Source organism: Pagrus pagrus (genome assembly GCF_965226575.1).
Source record: "Pagrus pagrus genome assembly, chromosome: 14".
NCBI classification, from domain to species: Eukaryota; Metazoa; Chordata; class Actinopteri; order Spariformes; family Sparidae; genus Pagrus; species Pagrus pagrus.
This window is the reverse complement of record NC_140198.1, coordinates 3,072,598-3,088,272: the sequence shown is the minus strand read 5'-3', so window position 1 is coordinate 3,088,272 and position 15,675 is coordinate 3,072,598. Positions and strand designations below refer to the sequence as shown.

Sequence of the window (15,675 nt, the reverse complement as noted above, 5' to 3'; positions counted from 1 at the left end):
GTGTTCGGTTCAGGATCCAGTGGATTTAAAGCACGAGGCAAGATGTTTGAAGTCAAATCCACCTCTGGGAAGCTGTTCTTCTCCGCCGACGAGCAGGAGGTGGTGGTGGGCGCCGAGAGGCTCCGAGTGATGGGTGAGTGTCCAGCCTGACGTGAACGGAAACCGACCGGCCCGTCGGGATCCAAAGTGCTTATTTGTGCTTGTTGTGTTAAGGTTTGAAATCTGTTTTATGGCGTTGAAGCTGCTTCTCACTGTTGCACAGCAAAAAGAAACGCTCACTTCACCTACAGGAACTGGAAACATTTACTACACAAACTCGACTCTTCTGTAACCGAGCTGACGTGTCAAACTGACGTACAATAAAGCAGAATAATGTAATGCTTATATTAGCATCATAAGCAGTCAGCAGAGAGGAGAGCAGGCCTCAGATCTGTGCTGGTAGTGCTCGTGTATGAGAGGAGAGAGATGACACCCAGCGAAAGAGCACGAGGAAGACGTTTTCGCTTTTTCTTGTACATATGAAAAACTTGATGGCAGAGAGCTGGTGTTTGTCTACAGGACTGGGGGGAGAAGGTGTCATGTCGTCCTCACACAGGAGTTTTTTGTGCTCGTGACAGGAGATAAGAAGTGACAGAGCTGTTGTGGCTGTTGCAGCGGCCGGTCGGCCTGTCGGCGACGCCGCTGCGACAGATGATTTCCTGTGAGAGCGGAGGAGGCAAAATGAGTTCACCAAACATGAATACGAGCATAAACAGAGAGATTCACAGCAAAGTCTGATGGGAAATATAGGCCACGTCCAGGACGGGACAGATTTAACGTCCCTTTTCTTTGTCACGAGACTACAAACTCATTCTGAGGTCATGTTTTCAACTTGAAATGCGTTGCTAACTCTGCCTTCATGTGGTTGACACTGAAAACAGACCTCACGGTTCCTTATTTAAGAAATTATTGACTTGGTCGTTCACTGGGACTCTTCTCGTCTCCCTGTGTTCCTGTATGGATGGACAGATTTGTCAATATATAAAACGATGCTTGTTAATTGAAGACGGTAGCTTTGATTTCTTTGACTGTTGCCCAATTAAAATAAGTTGATTTCAGCTGCTGTTTAGACCTTATTTAGATATTTAATTTAATAATGACAAATCCTGTAAATATTTGCCTGTAGGATGCGTTTAATTAAATATAATTGCAGCGAGAGATGAGAAATGAAATCATGGAAAATATGAACTCGTATATGTATATTTCCATTCTCCTGCATTTGCTGCAGAGAACGGAGAACTTCAAACACGAGAAGTGCTGTGAAATCCTTTTAATAGACTTAAAACACTCTTCATTATTAAGGTTTTAGAAGATGACCATGCTGTGCAGAGACAGATTTAATCATCGCTCACTTCTCATAGTCGGTGCGACTCTATTCCTCTCGCAGCAGGATGGTGAGGGTTGAACTAGAACAACTTACAGAAACGGCTCGATGTTGAGAAGCAGCCGAGTAACACGCACGTTTTTATCTGAAGTTGCGATGTCTTTGATTCAAAGTTCATGTCCTCTTTAGTTTCTTTATATTTTCTCACATCCTTTTTCCTTCATTCTTAATTTTTTCTCTTCCTTCCACTCGCTTAAAAGCGTCCTTTCTCTCTCCTGTTTCCTCTTGAACATCTTTCACCATTATACTTCCATCTGCCATCATTCACCATCGCTCATCCGTCCGCCCACCCACTCATCCATCCATCCATTCGCTCTCATTAATAGATAAACAGATATCTGGAAGTTCCTCCCTCTTGACTGGGCCGGCATATTTCCACTTAAGAGCTCACGCGGGTGTGTTATCTCACTTTGACTTCCTCTCTCTCTCCCTGACACACACCTTTCAGAGCCCTCTGTGTGAGCAATTACTCTTCATCCTCATCTACATTCATTTACATCCTTTTCCAGCCTCACTGAGTCGGAGTTCATTACTGTCACCCACCTCGGCAAAGTGCTCCTCTTAACAGAGGGAGACACAGATGGAGGGAGGAGATGGAGGGGCGAGGGAGGACAGGTAGTGTTGTGGCTGCTTTAACACAAGTCGTTTTTTTGGCGCAGTATTTATTTCAAAGTCAAAACTATTGTAATATTCACCTTTCGCTGTCAGTTTACATCAAACTTCAGCATCCAGAAGTCCTGACACCAGTAAATACGAGCTTGTTGTGTTTACTGAACCCGCCGCTGTGATCGCTGCTGCATGACGTTCACAGATGCACTGTGGGATATCTTTGATTTACAACTTGAAACCGGAAAAGATCTGGAACAACAACAACAAAATAACATGTTTCAGAAGCAGTGGAGATCTTCTAACACCAGCAGAACCAGGCAAGAAGTAATACGACACACATCCATATATACAGTTTAATTAATTGTTCTCACGACAAGGTAAACACCATCAGGTTTGTCCTGAAGGGGGCGCTACAGGCAGTAGGATCCTTGTATTTAATAGGGGTTTTCCGTTGGAAGCAGTTTCATGGAGATCTGCCTGATGACTGTGACATAATAAAGCTTTGTCCCACTTGACGCTCAAAATGAAAGGAGTTCATCCTCTGAAGACATTTTGTCCTTTAGATCCTGTCTTCCATGAGCGGTACAAGATATATAAAACCCAATAAGTAACAGCTTATCGAGTTTATCTTGATAGAGGACAGAAAAGAAAAGTCTCTACATCAACGAAACCAAAGTGATTCATCCTCTGGGGGTCGTGAACATCCACCGCACATTTAATGAATATCTCCTCAGTAAGTTGTGACAGAACTTTTCATGGGAAAAAGAGTTATATATAATTTGACCTGACATTAATGTGAGATGAAACATCAGGGTGTTGATGGTTCATCCTCAGGGAATCATGAATATGCAAACCAGATGTTATGGCAGCTCGGCCTGTAGCTGAGATTTCCTGCTCTGGACCGAAATCGCTGTCTTAAATTTAAATGATTTCCGACAGTCAGGTGTCGCAGTCGGTGAGATTTAATGTTCATCGTTGACTTTAGAAACAGCAGTTGGTGCAACATGCACATCAGAAGGTTTATGACCAGCTGTTCAGAGGCTTTCAGTCATGTCACATGGTCTTCTTCAGGGGAGGAGGAGGCAGGATTTAGCATTCGTGTTGGCTTAAATGTTGAAGGTTAATTCTTAACTTTTGAAAAACAACCACACGGTTAGTTAGTTCATACCTGCTTCTTTTATTGGTAGTGTGTTGCCAGTCGTTATCGGACTGAATGAGGTTACCTGTAAAGCCAGAAGGTGGTTCTGGTTTCATTTCTATCTCTCTGTTTCCAAACTTTCAAGCTGACATCTATACATGTGTTGATCAGCGACGGTCACTGAGCCCTCCAAAAGATCACTACATCATTTGTCCGTCTCACTGCGGCAGATTAAATCCATCGGGAACATCGGTTGCTTTCCGGCCGCGACACGGCTGCCGGGGATGATCGAGGCCGGTCTCGACTATGCTCTTACTTTCATCAGCACTTTGTGATGACGTCACCTTGTGTTCTGCATGGATTCCACTTAATTTAACACCGTCTGTTCAAACTCTTCTCTTAACGAATGAAATCCAAGAGCCAAATCATGCACACAGTTGTGCCCTCTGGAGACAATCGTGACAGAGACACAGGAGGAATAAAGTCGGTATTGGATTCAGTCTTTTACAACACCTCAGTCAGCTGTGGTGACGGAAACACAGAGGGAGAGAGCGCGATGACTCGCCAATTACTCTGTTTATCTCTGAAGCCGTTTGATGAGGCCGCTCGAGGCTACGAGACTAATCAAACGACGGCCACTCGAGTTCCCAAAAGGCTTTTCTGAGGTCCCAAAAAGTTTCTTTGTGTGTCACCTCTGATTATTTTACTCACGTTTCTGCGCGTCTTCATCTTTAAACTTCCACATTTGTTTCATCTTGCTGCGGGTCTTCATTTGAAGGTTTTTAACATGGCTGCCTGTTACGATGCCTGACCCTCAGTACCTGCTTTAACTTCTCTGATTCATTAGTGCTTAATTTAGTCTTAATACCACACAAGAATCCAGAGAGGCGACTGACTCTGTTGCTGTTACTCACGTCACATTGCTCTTACAGAAACCCAGAAGATGTTGCTCTTAAGCACAGAGTATTTTAACATCATGTGCATGCATTTACAGTTTATCTGTGGATGTGACCTCGGCTGCCCGCTCGTGCAGATGAAGCCTGAGGAAGAGCTGCCGTCCGCTCTCTCGTCCCGGTGGCGTATGACGGGACTGTGGAGGCTTATAAAGCTGCCACATGTCATTACAGAGCCCATCCTTCCTTCTCTACCAATAAAATACATAATTATGCCCCGCATATAACTTTAATTGGCCCAACTGAGGTCATTGCAAATCTATGATACTGCTATCATTGGTTTCATTACAGCTATTTACAGTCCAGTCAGACAAGGCAGACTGGCTCCCAGCACACACACAGTAAATGAGAAGACGGACTGGGGGATATGTGACGACGGCCCGGGTCAGAACAGAACACTTTTTATGCTTTTTGTTTGAGCCCACTTTGGCAGCAGATGTTATATGAAGTAAGAAGAAACTCCCATCGATGTGGGTTAAATGAACAGCTGAAGAGCAGCAGCCTGGTGCTGTAGCTGTGGTTTGTAAGTCACTGGGTCAGCTGATATTTCCCCTCAACATATTTTTTTTCCTGTGAGCTGCACCAGCCTCGAAATCAAACCTCCAGCTCCAGAATAAGCACTGATCACTCATGCGATGTGTTCGTGCTGTTTTTCCCCCTCTCCGAGCCCAGGAGGGAAAGTGCGGAGCAGCCAACTGCACTGATAAATACAGTATACAGCTTATAGCAGAGAGAGTGGACCGGGCCAGATGTATTTAAACTTCCTTAGGCAGAGAGCCCAGAGGGAGAAATACAGGAGAGTCACCTTGGTGCTCAGGATCAGAGTCGTGTTAACATCTCTGCCTCAGAGGGAACCAGCAGGAAGGCAGGTGGACACTTACAGTATGTAACACAGATGCATAACTGGACTGATGTGGTTCGTTATTCTACTATGTTTGCACTTAAACATGTCTGAAATAATGTAAAATCCAACTCTTCATCTGTGTTTCTTACTTAATCTTTCAAAAAATGTTGTTCAAATGTGGTAAAATCATAAAATACTGATGTCTGGGGGAGGTAGCTGTTAAAAGACTGATATGAACCAGGGTTCTGCATCTGATTTTTAATCAAGGTCAGTCAATTAATTAATGTTACATCTCTCAAAGTTAAGGTCTTTAATTTTTAATTACCAAAAAAAAAAAAATCTGCAGTAAAGAAAAAAAAAACGAGTTTGCTGTTAACTTGATGAGAATCATTTTAAATAGAAGGTTTTACTTTGCCTGTGTAGAAATGAATGTGATGTAAAGAAAAATAAGAAAACAATCAAATCCGAGATCTCTGAGTTTATGAGGCGCACTTGAACACACCATGACATCCCCAATCGGCGCCGATGCATTTTCTGTACAAAGCGGTGTTGATTTCAGAGTTTACAACGTGTACTTGAATGCAACATGTCCGGACAGAAGCAGCTCGCCCGCAACTGAAACCGACTAGTCTGACCCACCGGATAATGGCGGGTATACGGCCTGCCATTGGGCGGGCAGCTTGCTCCTCCTTTCCACTATATGCGTGTTAGCGGTAGCGTTAGCGTACCAATTTTCCAATTTAATATCAGGTGGTATGGTCGTTTTTTCTGAAGCCAACGCCTCGCATCACCTTCATCCCGCTGAAGATTTGCATTTTCAAAAGTGAACCAGAGTTTCCAAAGGACCCACAAAATAACAGCTTCACCTGCTGTTTTGTTTTGTTTTGTTTTTTCATTTATTTTCTGTTGTAATTATAATTAAACTCCTTTCATTATCCTCAATTACGTCCCAGTGACTCTCTGAAGTCGGGGCTCGTTCGAAGTGATTCCAGCCCCCCATCGCAGGAGAGAGCAGACTGTCGGGGGGGGGAAGAAGACGAAAAGAGAAAGGTGAGGAGGGAGAGAGGTAATTGGAGGAGAGTGTTCACTCCCTCCTTCCTTTGTTAAAGACGTGTTATCAGCAGCCAGTCTGCTTTGATGCACTCACTAAGTAATTACCACTCCACATTATGGTACACCGACTCTTTCATATTCTGTGGAGGCAAATCAAGGATGGCTGAATGATTACAGGAAAGCATTGTGAAAGGAAAAGATTTTCATTTCTCTTTCTTGTCTACTTTCAAATATAGAGCCTCGCACTGCAGAGTCTTCCTCTCCAGTCTGCTGGCAGATGGAGATCAGAGTCAGGCAGCTCTTTGGTTGCAAAACCATGATCAATGATGAATCTATGTCGCACATTTACAACCTCTAAACACATTTATCTACCGGATGCTTCACATCAAAAGATCAAAAGTGATTCATGGAAGACTGATTTAGAGAAAACATCAAAGCTTCACGCTTCATTTCCAGATGATATTTGAAATGTTTGGTAAAGTTTAAAGGCTGTTGTTTCCTCTGAAGCTGTCGGATCACATCTGAAGCAGGAGATGCTCATCAACAAGCAACCACGCCTTTTTTATTTTTTACTTTACGTCATTTTATTTCATCCCGCTCATCGAGACACGATTCCCAACAGGCAGTCTTTCGATGCACATGATCTACGACTGCTACAGATCTACGAGATGAGCTGTTAATCAAAGATTAATTAAACTGAAACTCCAAATTAATCAGAGAAAACATTTCTGCCTGAACGTCTCTGAGTGGCTTGTAATTAACTCAGTGGAGCTCCTATTTTTAAAAGGTAGTCCACTCTAAAAATCACATTATCGTGTCAAATCATTTATATATTAACACCAAAACCAGGGTGTCATCTGCTAAAAAAATAGGTGGTTTCTTGTGCGTCACGTTCACAAGATCATAGTCATGCACTTGTGGCCAAACCACAGTGGTTCTGCCGATCAGCGTCCTACGAGGAAATACTGGCAGCTACAGCTGTAATGTAGGTGTGACGACGACAGAGTTCTCTTAAGTGGCGGACCCAAAAAAATGAAAAGGGCACCACATGCTTTCGGGGGGCACCGGTGCACATAAAGTTGTGTATTTATAGTTATATTTATAGTGAAGAGAGAGGACCTCACCATGTGTTGTCCTCTTGAAGGGCCTAGAGGGCAATTTGTCCTGTTTTATCGACCATAGGGAAATCAAAGAGGGCACTTTTGTTTGATTCGAACGTTTGGGCACCGGTGGAGCACAATTGTTATGGGTCTTATTCTCCAGCTCTGTGAAGTCTTGACTGGAGGGCTGTAGATATGGCATCTTCTGTGGTGGTGGCGACTTCACAGCTAGGCGAGAAGTCTGTCAAGTCAGAGACCACTGTTCAATAAGGTGTTTCAGCATTTGTAAGCCTCAAACCGCTGGATATGACGAGACTTTGGGACATCTTCCTGTTGTTTGTGGTGATAAAACCACAGGTATCGAGCCAAAACATGATCTTACATTGCCAACATTTATTTGGGCAGTTGGGTCGTCTCTGCTGCTTTGATTTTGACCACTCCTTTAACTTTAACATTCAATAATTAATATTTAAAAATGGCTCAAACCAAATCAGTACCCTGATCCTGACAAAACACAACTTATTTCAATATTTGAACTTGTGGTTTCACAGACCATCTTTAAACTTCTAGATTGAGGAAAAAAAACTGAATTCAAATCCTGCCTCTCTAAAGTCCAGGACATCCTGCCAAATCACAGCAGCAGTTCAGCAAACATGCAGTGAACCGTGGGACTGAGGCAACATCTGCATCTCCCACTCTGGTCCCCGCAGAGGTCGGACCGAGGATGATCTGCTGAAAGTGGGATCGGAGTCGGTGTTTTTCAGATGGCAGATGGACGAGAACACGCCGAACTCGTAACTCTTTAACAGCCTCTTTTGTATAATGAAAGACTCCAAACTGAAAAACAGAATAAAAAACATGAAATATTAACTCGAGGACTCTGGAGAGAATGCGAGAGACTTACTTAAAGAAAGGTAAAAATACATTTTTAAGCAGTGTGATTTTATAAACTGCTTTCCGAGTGCAGGGAACCCCTGGTTGAACTCTGTGGATTCAGCTGATGGTAAAGCCTCTCTGGGCTTGCAGAGGCTGTTGGGAGGTTTGTGTAGGTCTCCTCATTAGTGATTAGAAACTGTGAAAATGCATTTAATTGAAGGTTACAACTCAAAAGGTCGGTTTAACGTGAGATTACAGCGGCAGATTAAATTCTTACTCTTAAAAATCCCCCCCTTGAAGGACGATTCAGTCTTTCTTACAACCTTTGTCTTACTTTTGTAGTTTCAGCTTCACTCTTCACACACACAGTGTCGATGTTCTGACCTCGTTACCCCCCGCAAACATTCACCGAGCTCAGCGCAGCGGGGAGCTATGATAATAACCTCTCCACAGGCGGATGCTGGGTGGTGGTGGTGGTGGTGGTGGTGAGGCCTTTCAAATGCCACGCGAACAGCAGGTGAGCGTTGTGGCAGCAGGCATGGCAAGAAGTGAGCAGCGGGATGACGGCTTGATGTTCACCATCACAGCCAGAAGGTTTGCAAGGAGTGAGCCGTGTGAGTGTAGCAGCAGACTCGAGTTGACTCCCTGAACTAGCTTCATAGCAGAGGAGCTGTGGCCTCACAAGTTCATGTCTCTGCAGTAGAGTGCACGCAGCAACTACTACTACTGACGCTATGAAACTGTGTCTAAGTATAAAACGAGAAGACAACTTTTGTAATGCACAGATTACAACAGTGGTCTGTGTTAGCTTAGCATTTCTAGTTTGTGTGTGTTTCTGGTAGCCTATTTTGCTGCTACTTTGCTAAAACCACACCACTGATGAAGTGAAAGAGAAGAAACCCTACAAAATAAATTGGATGTTAAATAAGAATGATTTAGTCATGCACAGTTTGACCTTTGACCTGATATTCCAGTATTTGTCAAACCAGCAGCTCAAACACATTTTTAAGTTCGGCTGAAGGAGTTGACTCACATCATTACGTTGCATCCTCTTCGCTTTACTTCCTCTCAACGAAAAAGGAAAAATATAGTTTCCGATTCCAGATTTTCACCTTTACAGCCTCATCTTAAACTGGTGAGAAAAATTAATAAGCTCCAGGGTTAAATTTGTGAACTGTGAGGGCAAACGTTTTCATTTAATTTTTTTAAGCTCGTGCACCTCATTAATGTGTGAGGTTCTGCAGCTCTGACCGTCACAGATGAAGTCAAGAACCTAAATTTTTTTGCAGTTATTGGGGTCGCGACCTGCACAAGCTCAATCTTAACAAGAAATACTTGGAGTAAAAAAACATCACAGAAACATCCGTCCTTCAGGGAGACGGACGGGGAGACCTTCAGGAAAGAAACTGGAAAGTTTTAGAAAAAATATCACCAACAACTATCTCTCACTTTGCTTCTCTGCAGTTGAACTCTGGGATTATTTCAACTGCACCTTTGACCTGCGCTGTCTCTCCTTCACTCTCTAATTCGTACTCAGGAATAACTGAAACAGCTCCGACCTTCAGATGAAGTTCCATCAGATGGACTTTTGATCGCAGGGTCGCGGCAGAGAAGGGCTCAGAGATCAGCCGCCCTCCTCACGTTCGCTTCTAGAGGTCTGACCTGTCTGCGTCGGCGGATTTGTAATGAGGGGGAAGTCTTGTTTGTGTTTTGATGTTTTCCACCCAGCTGCTCAAAGGGAGACGGTATTATTCTGTGTCTGTCTTCGCCCTGTGGACCCTCAGTAGCCCGGAGCTAACCTTGCATCAGATTTTTGGCCTCGGATGTTATGAAGGCTCTGCAGAGATATTTGCCCTTGGGAGAGTGCCTTTTTCTCCGAATCGCCTGCGAGGACTTTTAATGCATTTCTACTTCTTTATGTGCTGGACCATTTTTCAGTGAAGACAGGACAAAAAACAGAGAATGACAACGGGCTGCAAAAAATCGCAGGACAATTTTGAACCCGGGACATAAACCAGACCCCCGGGCGAGCTGCTTTTATTCACTTTTATCTGCACTAAAATGATACTTTCTTTGCATAAAATAAAATGTTACTATGGTTGAGCGAGTACTCGGCTAAAACAAGTATCCAGTGCCGATAAATAAAATGTGTCAATATTCATACTAAGTCAGCGTTTTGGTATCTGCCTGAAGTTTAGTCATTCAAGTATATAACAAACTTATTCTGTCAATACTTCTCTAACTCTGAAGCTCAGTTCTGAGGCGGTTCTGGTAATAGTTCTCTAATACATAATACCTTTGGCAGCTTGTGATTAGGCTCACGTTAATCATGAATAACTTCCAGTTTAAAGGTGATATTTGTAAGAAAAGTTGATATTTGAGTCTCATTCCCAACTCGTCTGGGATTGTCGGTCAAAAAGCACCTTCCTCTCCTGGTTTGAGCCCTAATTCTGAGTACAGAGATAACTTAGGTGGCTTAACAGATACAAGTATAGATAGTTGTGTACTCGCTCGTCCCTATATCTTACTTTGAGAAACCAAATTGTCATTTCAGGGTGTTAAATTCCCAGAGTCGCTGGGACATATGGCGTATTTATTCAGTTGTTTGCAATGTCACCGCTTAGCTAAATTTCTTGCACTGGGGGCTGTTTACTAAAAAAACAACTTCTGTCTGATTTGCTGACTTTATGAAAGACATCAGTTGGATTACAAAATGTAATCAGTGCGCTAAAACGACGTCCTGCTGGGAGGAACACTGATGTGCTGATGCATTTACTGCTTCAGCTATGCTCCGCTGTTAAACAGTGTTTAAACAAAAAAACAAAAGACTAAATCCCTCTGAATTTATGAGAAATTACTGTTAACGACTTCATAATCTTCAGAAATCAGCTTTTTTTCAACATGGGCTGGCTACAAGAAGACAAAAACTGAATCGGATACACTTTAAGCATGTTAATTACTTGTACATTTCATCAGATTGAGTCCTTGCGTATGAATTAAGGACACAGAATAACCAAGGAAATGTGATAACTGAAAAAACACATGGTTTATGTATAAGTTTGCATTCATTTAATCAGACTACGTTATTACATGTATTCACACTGACTCAAAACTTTGCATTCAATGTGACATGACATTGAACTAATGTCATAAAATAGCTGAAAAATGTACATGTTATTAAAAATGCTCGATGATTTTGGAGTACCAGAAATGAAATCCACAAAATAAACCAGCCTCGACTTATGTATGAGAAATAAAATCCATCTATGAATACAGATATTCCTATAAATTAACTTGTAATCAGTGGGACGGCTTGTGATTTGCATACGCTTTTACTGTGAGTGGGTTTAAAAAAATGATAACAGCTCCAGGAAGCCCCGTAAAACATCCGTCTAATATTTGATTTTCAATGCTCAGAAAGGTTTCTTATGACTCGGGGATCCATAAGAAGTTGTGAGTGGCAGCTCTGGGGCTGCGAGTTTCAAACTTCAGTCGCTGCGGGGACATATTTTTAGAAACTTCATGCAGTGAAACCCTCCCCTGCGCCGGAACTGATCAAAGTTTCCTCATGATTTTTCCATCGCAGTTAAGTCCTATTTTTGGCTGCACTTACTGACAAAAATATATACGGTGTCTTTGGCAACGTTACAGCTTCATATCAAAGGAGGACGGTGCAGTAACAAGGTGTCTTAACTGTTTTAGTGCAACACAAAAAACATATTGGTCCGTAGTAAACCCTCCACGAACAGTTCAGCACCTGAGAAAATATCTATCTTCACATGAAACTACCTGCATGATCTTCATCTTTATGTCCCATCCAACCTCTCGCAGACTCGGCCGTATATCCGCCCTGACAGCTTCAGCCCTGCACACTTTTTATACCCGGCTCTCCTTCCCCTCAGAGTGGACGCCGTTAAGCCGTAATAAGACCATAAAAGACACTTGAGAGTTACTGCGTAGGGGGGGACGTCACGGCGGAGAATTTATTCAAGGCGAGACGGTGGCAGCCTTACATTTCACGCTTTTATCTGGAGTGAATGGGAAATGTGCTGGTGCGCGAGCGGCCATTGGATTCCTGTCAGCTGACCACGTTAAGGAGGTGATGAAGAATCCATTAAAACCCCAGCGAGCGCGGCTACGACTGACCTGTGTCTGTGTGTGTGTGTGTGTGTGTGTTTGTGTTTGTGTTAATGTGCGACACAGCAGCTCATCTCAGTGGGTTTCAAGCCGGCCGAGACAATGAGGGAGAAACTGAGGGGACACTTGTAAAATGAAGTCAGGATCAACGTGGGTTTGGAGATGTGTGTTGAAGACTGTTCACTACGAATGTCACCTGGTCTAAACCCTCAATTTCATGGTTATTTTGTATTATTTGCAAAGACAGAAGAGTGCATCTATAAACTAACCTATTATAAAATATCATTTAGTTTCGTTTTCCAACCAGAGTTTGTCGCTTTAAACTTGATATTTTTAAGGAAGCCATTCAAATATAAATGGTAAGATGAGATCAAAACCACTCGTTTATTATTCATCAGTACTAAAGATGAGCAACCGTGTTCGAAAATATCTGGATGTGTACATAAAAAACTGAAGGAAAAGACAAGTTAACTCTGACTCCCGAGGCAGCGTTCAGTGAGAAATCAGAAGTACAGCGAGCTGAAGATAAAGATTAAACTTTGTATCATCCTGAAGGAACATTCAGCTGTTTGAATCGGTTTACATTCAGGTTCTGGGTCGGTTCTGGATGAATTTAGCGACTATTGTGCAGGGTTTGTTTCAAGCTTCAACAACGAGGTGTTCTCATATTGTTACAGCTCCGATTAGCACCTCTGATTGGCTGATGCTAACAGATATTTTGGAGACGAAACCAAAATACTATATGGAGAAACATCAAGAATATCATTAAAATAATGTTTGGTAGTTCATGTTGGAGGGAGAAGTACACGCTGAACCCACAGCTCCTCTCTCTTGTCTATTATCTTGCTAGATTTTTGTACTTTTGGAGTAGATGCACAAAGTGATGCACCTGAGGAAAACCTGCCCCGAACGCAGCGTGCATTAATGAATCATATTAAACTGAGGGACCGAAGGAGATCAAAGCAGGACAGATCCAACCCGAGTAGACTGCAGGATAATTAGGCCCGATCCGAACAGACACTGATAGAGAACAGAACCACCATGATACGCTATCAGTTTACAAGCAGGTGTGGTTGATAAAGAGTAGCAGCGTATTGATAACATGCCAAGAATGAATATTTTTGCTTGTTTCGAGGACTAGTTTCAGTGTTTTTCAGTATCTGAGGTGACGTGGTCGGTTCACTGGGAGGGCGCACAGCTGTCTTCAGAAACCTAGAGAGAAAAATAGCTCCTCATGTATGTTTGCTGGCAGGTTGTGTGTGTGTTTCCGTCCCTCACACCTGGCTGGCCGTGGGGTTCGAGGACGTCTCCTGCAGCCTTGTTTCATGGCTGACATAAATCCAGGCGCCAGCAGTCATCAAGCCAGATTAGATTGTAAGCGCGGCGCTCTCTCCTTCCCCTCTGCTCCGGGGTGTCTGCAGCTGGCACCGTCCCTGACGAACGGGGGTGCGTTCGAGAGCGCTGGCAACGGCAGCTCGCAAAGATCACGGTTGGCACTGTTTGTTTTTCCTGAAGGCAGTTATACGTTAGCGACAGGCAGTGTGCGTCCTATAGGCAGTACAGGAGTGTAATGTGTTCTCTGTCGTTATCCCTCCAACACGTAATGGGCCATCTGTGTGAGAGAGGAGGCGAGCGCAGTTAGCGCTAATGCAGTCATAACATCTAGCATGGAAGCATAACCGACAGCCATGATGCCGTTCTGTCACCGATGACTGACTTTACTCCGAGGTGACTTTCACAGTCGTCTGAGATCTGCTCATGTGGTGAAGAGGAAGAGGGAAGGTGTGGAAGCAGCGTCCATGTGAAACCAACTTTTGTGGTGTAGTCGAATGGCACAGTTTAGATTTAAATCATAAGATCCTTTCTTTTCGAAACATAAATGCAGATGTTCTTACAGCGAATGTTAAGTGGATGTCCATTCATCGTAAACAAATAGAAATGAAGACCGGCTGGGACTGGTTATGGGACTACAGCTAGAGATCATTTGGTCTCGATCGACAGTCTGCACAAACAGGCCAGGGATGACGTTTTTTTGCTTCACGCACCTTCAGACCTTCATCCGAGCCTCCAGGAACAGTGCTGGGGACTGGGGGGGGGGTCGATTTTGATCTGACTCAAGCAGAAAAACCACGTATGAGTTGTTATTCATAAAACCTTACATCGATGTGGAAATGACCTTATCTCAAAAGCAAAGTCTAGACTTGACGTAAGTGATTCTCCTGCCGGTGATGCAGTATCGGCTTTGGCTGTTGGTGACTGAATAATACATGTTGTCTGGCTTCAGTCTTCTCCACCATCACTGTGCGCTCATCTTCCAAAAAGTTTGATTTTTCTCTTCTGGCTGTTCGTGACTAAAAAGTTCAAGTATGAATCCAAGAACATTTTTATAAACGAGGCCTCTGAACTGTGAAGTCATTTTAGCATAATAGCCACATTGTGCATTGCCACTGTCAAACACAATCACAGAAAATGAGTGGTTGTAAAATCTGTTTCGTGCTGGCTCCTGAAAATGATTCTTTGCATGATCTGAATTTGATCCAGTAGGAAGAGTAAATTTAGATAGTCTAGGAAACCACGTCATTAAACTGATTTATGCTATTCATGCGTGAGAGGAGCCAACAGGAAGTCGGCCATCTTGGCCAGAGGAAGTCTTGAATGTGCATACTTCTCAACCAGAGTGGCCAGAGACAAACTTACAAACGTCATATTTGTCACATGCAACCAGTTTATATGAATAAAAGGGACTTTTTCTTTAATCTTTCTTTAAGAAGTTGTAATGCAATCTGACAACCACATCCTCCTCCTGTCTGCGTGCATTTTAAAAAACATCATCTCTGCCAGCGGTCTTCAAAATTTCCAGTCAAGAAGTCGTTGTGTCTGTAGTGCGTTTCCATCTACCACCTTTTATAAGTCCAGACTACGTGACAGCGTTGCATATATCACAGAGCATCAGTCACTGATACGTCTGGGCTTTTCATGACATCTGTATATTTACCAGAACTCTGTGATGTTTGGACTCAAGCCTAAGATGTCGTGGTTACGTACACCCCTGACACCCCGAGTCTGTAAAGTATCTTTAGAAGAAGGCACCACTTCCATAATAATTTCTTGCATGTCCTCTTTTTTTACATGCCATTTTTTCCACCTCAGCCAAGCACTTTCTGCAATACTATTGTGTTTTTATTCCCCGGTGTCTTCACTTTTTTATGTGCAACAGATTGATGAGCCCTGACGTTTTCCCTCCCGTCACCTTCGCTTGTTTCACTTTGACTCAAACAGCTGCAGAGTCGCTGATTAATGCGCACACAGGACAGCAAACATGAACACGACAAACACGAGTCGTCCCACCTACACATCCTGTTCTGATTGTCAGGACGGATCTTTTCTCTTTGTTGTCGTGTAAATACTCCGCTGCTTGTCGTGTGCCCGAGCGCTGCCCTCATTTGTGTTTGTGTCTGCCATATGGCTCTCTCATTACCATTATAACAGGCTCTGATTGAATGGGAGGGATAAACAGTCAGGATTTACAATTTAGATGAGGG

The 15,675-nt window shown here is 43.2% G+C and overlaps 1 protein-coding gene across 5 annotated transcripts in view; it reads left to right on the top strand.

Moving 5' to 3' along the window:
• The window catches only part of sgcd (sarcoglycan, delta (dystrophin-associated glycoprotein)), a 301,763-nt gene that overhangs the window by 240,170 nt on the left and 45,918 nt on the right, over window positions 1-15,675 (top strand). For all 5 annotated transcript variants that reach the window (XM_084373505.1, XM_084373503.1, XM_084373504.1 and 2 more), the window contains one exon: window positions 14-133. In XM_084373505.1, coding sequence (XP_084229631.1) covers window positions 14-133 — 120 coding nt within the window. The remainder of the gene's footprint in view (window positions 1-13; window positions 134-15,675) is intronic.